We start from the raw sequence: 6000 nt of genomic DNA, 5'->3' as shown, positions 1-6000 counted from the left end.
AGTCAGGCTGCACGTGCTGCAACTTTTCCTCCTCCAAACTTTCTCCGCACAGACGCCGTCGCTGCCTCGCTCCTCATTGGCTGACAGCTGATATTAGGATTCCAGCTGTTTCACACCGTCCTGCTCCCTCCTCCTCCTCCTCCTCTGCGATTGGCGCAGAAAGTGCGCTCGCTGGGCGGAGAAGAGAGTAGTTCGGACCCCCCCACCCCCCCCACCACCACAACTCCTCCTCCCCACCTCCTCCAGCTGGGAGAGCGTCGCTGATGGACGGAACCGGGCGGATGCAGACTTGAGGAGGCTCGGGAGCGAGAGAGAGCAGGAGCGGTGTAAACGGTGCCGAGGAGCAGCCGAGGCTTTGACGCAGCGGCAGGATGCGCAGCAGCAGCATCTCCATGGATTTCTGACCTAAGAAAATTAAAAACTAGTGCGGACTACGCGCCTGTGGATGCAGAGAAAACTACTGGATTCTTCATTTGGATGAGGGGGAAAAGGGAAAAGCCACGGGCACAGCGCGCTGGAGCCCACCGACGGTGATATCTCCCCTCCCTCGTGAATGTTGGCTCATCCGCTCTTTGGAGACGCAGGGATTCCTGAAGAAGTTTGCGCGCGGCGGCGGTGATCCAACACGCAGACCAAACTCTCCCGGTTTCCGTTGGCTTTCTCCTGGGAGCTTGTCATGAAGTGTCTGTGAGGTTGGAGAGGTTTTTTTGGGGGACACCGGAGCCGCCGGAGCCGCCGGGGCCTGCGCGCACCGCGTCCGCTCACACGGAGCCGCGCCGCGGCTTGCGCGCCACAAGCCGCAACGACCAGAGGCTCTCCGCTTTCTTTCTCCTCATATTTCCCATTTTCTTTCGTTTACCCCTCTTTTCACCAAAGCAGCTTTTATATTTTCCTGTTTGGGGTGGTGTGGACTTTAGAGCCCAGACAGAAATTGATCATGCGATGACTGAGCGCGCTTTGGGCACATCTACAGAGTCCAGTACAGGTAATAAATCGCGCAAAAACATGTCATGGCATTCTTTGAAATAAATAACTGCATGGAATCTCCTCATTTCGATGCTACTGAAGTTGAAGAACGAATGAAATGCAGACATGGTCGTTGGAAGATGATGGGTTTTGTTTTTCTTCTGTGAAAAGGAATGTAGCCCCGCTTAAAGCGCTTCAATGTTGTTTCTCTCAGTGGAGCAGAGCTACACTCAAACCATCTCAGTGCACACAAATCACTTTCGTATGGCTTTATATTTAATCTTCAAGAAATAATTGTATTTTATGTTTTCGATTTCCAGCGCATGTTTTCATAAATTAACCCCATCGCCACTATTATTATTATTATTATTATTATTATTATTATTATTATTATTATTATTATTATTATCATTATCATTTGTGAAGAAAAAACACAACTTATAGATTAAAATGGTCATTCCCACTTTTGAACACCGACTTTGCGCACATGCACCCAACATTCCCACGCTGGTCAGATGCGTCGCCTGCAGCTGATCCTGGTTCTCCACGCAGGAGCTGAATGATGGCCGAGGATGGGAGAGATCTCTCTGGAGTCCTCGACGCCGGGGGCTCGGACGCAGGCTCCTCTTTGCCCAGGACTTTCATCCGACTCAACGACCTGTCCGGGCTCGGGACCGGAGCCGGGACCGGAGCCGGGACCGGGACCGGATCGGGGGAGCTGGTGATGGAGCCCGCGGCCCCGGCGGCCCCGGCTGCTGCGCCCGACGGGATCTCCGCCGCCGGGGACGAGGGCTCGGCCACCGCCGGGGAGGGCCTGCCCTACCCCACGCTGGCCCCCGTGGTCTTCTTCTACCTGAAACAAACCACCCGGCCCCGGAGCTGGTGTCTCAAGATGGTCTGCAATCCATATCCTTTTTGACGAATGCGCTCATGCGCACATGCTTGCGTCCACCTGTGGCAGGTAAGGAGCTGCCGCTGGTGCAGCTGTTGACCTCGGGGGCTCTAGGGTGACAACAGAGCCTTGCTGCTGTGCTATTCTCCCGTCTGCTTTCAACTGATCATGAATTAGGAGTTAGACTGATGGAAACCTGCTGACCTCACACGCCCGGACCCCCCTACAGTGGGGGGCGCGGGGTGTTGCTGTGCTGGCCTGGAGGTGGAGGGGCTGTTCACTGAGCCTTTCATTGGGGTTAATAGCAGAGGAGAAGTGGATTCTCTTCAAGTCACAAAGGTTTTATTGAATCATTCCTGCAGCTGAGGTGTACGATCGATTCATAAGTGCACTGACCTGCACTGATGCAGGGCTCCTGCAGGAGAGCGAAAAGTGTGACACTTTTGACTCTTTTCTGCTTCTTTCTCTGTGTGTGTGTGTGTGTGTGTGTGTGTGTGTGAGATAGTTGGGTGTCAAGGGTGGAGGAATGAATGTTTTTTGCCCGACACTGCTCAAACCTTTCATACAGCCTTTGTTTTTCTTTTAGTTTCTCTCTCTGTCTATCCATCCATCTATCCTTCCACCCATCCACATCTTTCTCCACTATTTTAATTGAGATGCAGTGGATGCCAATAGCCCTCATTACTCCTCCACCCTTGTTTCTATTTCCTCCCGTCCTCCTCCCATCCATTTTTCGCCTCCGTCTTTATTCTGGCCCGGTCTCCCAGTGATCACAGCTGATTTCCATGTCTGTAAATGTCAAATCTTTAAAGGTCTTTAAAGGACTTTTCTTTTTAGAAACGGCGGTATAAGAGTCCCCGGTGGCTCCTCGGGGAGCAAAGGTGATCTATGATGCTGTCATCTAAAAAAGGAGGTTCTCAAACATTTAATTTCCCAAATCCCCCACGGGGCAACGCAACACTGTGTGCAGAAACAAAACAGACCTGAAAGGAAAACATTTGTTTCCTTTCAATTATGTCCATGTGAAATTATTACAGCAGTGTACATGCTCACAGCCATTTAGAAAAGTTAACACCCTCTACTTTAGTCTCATGTTTCAGTATAACATAGTGAGAATCTGCCTTAGCAGATCTTAGTTATTGCAAATGCAAGGAGCATAATTATAAATGTACAAATTTGAAGCCAAAATGAACAACTAAAGACATGTGGGCAATACTAAGTACCGACATGATTCAGTGGCTTGCAGATTCCCCCTTTAGCAGCAGGAACCTGAAGAAGGGACTTTAATCAGTTTCTCATAACATTGTGGAGGAATTCGGGCCGGTTTTATCACAACGTTGCCTCAGTTCACTGAGGTTTTTGGGGCTTTCATTTATGCTCAGATCTCTTGAGCTTCCACCAAAATGTTACAGTTGAGTCGAGGTCTGGACTTTGCCCGATGGCTTGGATATTACAAACCATTCTTTGATATCTCTGTCATTCTGATGTAGCATCGCTGGTGTACTTCAGATCCTGTTGCAACCGAAGGTTCAGCTGTCAGACAGCGGTGCCTGTAGCATGGTGAGCTACACAGAGATATTCAGATTCGATTTAATCACGGCAGGTCCTGTGGCAGCAACACAACCCCAAATCATCCACCCTCCACCTCCGCCCCTTACCTTTACAGCATACAATTTTTGGGGGTGGAGTCAGCCATGCATCTTTTTAAATTCGTGTTTGAACTTTCCAAAGCTTACCTCTGCAAGCTGGATAATTCTGCTCTGATCTGAGTCTGTGATGTCACAGGACCCTTCAAATCCACAAGTCTTACCTGAATGATATGTTTGCAGACAGAGGCAACCCTATAAAAACATGTGCGTGTGTGTATATATATATATATATATATATATATATATATATATATATATATATATATATATTTATACACACATATATTTAGCAAAAGGTCGCTGATTTTGTAATGTGTTGCACCTGATTGATCCGTCTCCACGCGGCTTGTGTGTATGCTGCTTCTTTGCTTCCCAGAGAGCAGATATATCCAAAGCTGTATTTTTAACTCGGTTGATCCGTGGTCCTCCTCTGCCTCTGCCTCTCCACACCGCGTCTCTCTGTGCTCTCTGCTTCGCGAATTAATCCTGCAGCAGTCGCTCTCCCTCCTACTATAAATACATCCGCGGCGCACCAGCAGAGGCAGCAGCAGCCAGCTGCGACGCACGGAGACGGCCTTCCTCGGTCTGCAACTGCAGACCAGCAACACAGGAAAACCCCACTGATCTCCAGGCCAGAATCAGTTCTAAACAGGCATATCCTCGGTAAGCTCTCGGCCTCAGGCGGCCCGCCGCCATCGTCAACACTCTGAAGTAATTAGGACCCCTGGATGCTCGTACAGGTATTTAGGGGTCTAATTGCAGACCCCTGGGGTTCACGCTCCGAGTGATGTTTTCCTAACAGATTGCCGCGTGAAATTCCATCAACTTTTTTGCTCTAATGATTCCCGCACCATATGTGTATGACAAAGAGCAATTCATGAGCGCGAGCAAGGTTGTCCAAACACACACACACTTCCGTAGGACTCCCGTAGGTGTCTCCTCACTGACGGGGGAACTGGGTGTCGTGCCAAGGTAGAGGAGGAGGAGGAGGGGAGAGTTCGGGAAGCGGTCCAGCTCTCTCAATCCTTTGCTCACGGTGATTTAAGCAGAGGATTACACGACCCAGAGCAGCGAGGGAGGACACCTGAGCAGACTAGGTGTTTGTCATCACATTGAAATAGCATCTCTGGAAGGCCGAGGAGCCGCTTGCGGTCAAAGGAGTGGGATGATTTTGGCAGATTGTGGTCCTCATCTGTTCTATCCCCCACACCCCCCCCCCCCGATTCAGCAAAGCAGGTTTTCACATTTGCTGCTGGTGTCCCTGATGCGTCCGGAGTGAGCGCTCTGGCCCTTCGACCCCACTTCCCCCCCACCTTCTCTTGCCTTGTCCTTTTCTTGTGAAACTCCTAGCTTTCTAACTTTTAGTTTTGTTTAAACCCCCCCCCCTCTCCCCTCACCCTTCTGGAGTTGAACGGCGAATGCTGGCTGGAGAGCCGCGAAATGTGTGCCATCTTTGACGGACTCCAAGAAAGAAAAGGAGAGGCAGGGGGTGTTATAAAACACAAGCAGAGGCTTTCTGTCAGAGAGCCGAGTTGGATTTCAGAGAGCATTTTTTTAAGAGGTGAGAAAGTGGGATTTCACCAGCCACAAACTTAACTTTCAGACCCCCCCCGCCTTGTTTCCTCTGAGAGTTCAGACGCTCGTCTCCGATGCTGCTCAGTCTGATCTGAACTTTTATCCCAGGTGTGCAGGATCACGTGCACAACTCACCGGGAGGTTGACATGAACGCTGCTTATGCACCATTTGATAAAGTATTCATATACTCAGCCTCGTAAAGGCTTTTTTCAGCATGTTAGAGAAGAGCTGAGGGCTTTTTCTGTCTCTGATTCATGCCTCTGCCTAAGTGATGTGACTTGCATGTATTTTGTATGTAAAGTGCCGAACAAGGGATATGTGTGCTGGAGTGTATTTTTCTGGGTCTATTCAGCTGCACGCAACCAGTGCTTTAACATAATATGCCTCAGTTCAGCTTCCTAACGGTATCTCCTCATGTAAAACACATGTTGTCAAACGGATGGGCGAGCTGGTGTTCATGTGAGCTTGTTGGGATGCAGATCCTGATTAGTCGAACACTGCGGGGAAAACTCAAGCTCAGCTTAGAAACCAAACCCTATGCATAACTTTATTTAAATACTCCTTGAGATCAGAATGTTTTCAGTCTATCTATATCATTTGACCTGAGCAATACCTGATAAGCCTGAAAAGAATTAAGACACAGGCAGTAAAACCTTGGCTCTGTGAAGACCCGCATTCAGCAAGGCGAAAATAAATGAATCAGTCCAAGTATGATTCCACAGAATGTGCTGGAGCTCACTCATGCAAGCCCAGGTGCTGAAACTCATCCAGGACCGTAGTTAATTCAGGTCACCACCCATGGTCCATTGTTGGTTACATTTCAGGACAAATTGCAGCCAAAACAAATTCACGCTAGAAAAACCCGACTAAATATGTCGACTGCTACTGGACCAGAGCTGGATTCCCAAATGCGAGAC

The 6000-nt window shown here is 49.3% G+C and overlaps 1 protein-coding gene across 11 annotated transcripts in view; it reads left to right on the top strand.

The window, feature by feature from the left end:
- Window positions 1–270: 270 nt before the first annotated feature.
- The window catches only part of cacna1g (calcium channel, voltage-dependent, T type, alpha 1G subunit), a 367678-nt gene continuing 361948 nt past the window's right edge, over window positions 271–6000 (top strand). For all 11 annotated transcript variants that reach the window (XM_061709003.1, XM_061709001.1, XM_061709005.1 and 8 more), the window contains exons 1-2: window positions 271–985; window positions 1519–1872. In XM_061709003.1, coding sequence (XP_061564987.1) covers window positions 1526–1872 — 347 coding nt within the window. In that variant the 5' untranslated portion in view covers window positions 271–985; window positions 1519–1525. The remainder of the gene's footprint in view (window positions 986–1518; window positions 1873–6000) is intronic.

This window comes from Cololabis saira, chromosome 19, assembly GCF_033807715.1.
Source record: "Cololabis saira isolate AMF1-May2022 chromosome 19, fColSai1.1, whole genome shotgun sequence".
Lineage (NCBI taxonomy): Eukaryota > Metazoa > Chordata > Actinopteri > Beloniformes > Belonidae > Cololabis > Cololabis saira.
The sequence above is the reverse complement of the archived record's forward strand: the minus strand, read 5'-3'. Positions and strand labels throughout refer to the sequence as shown.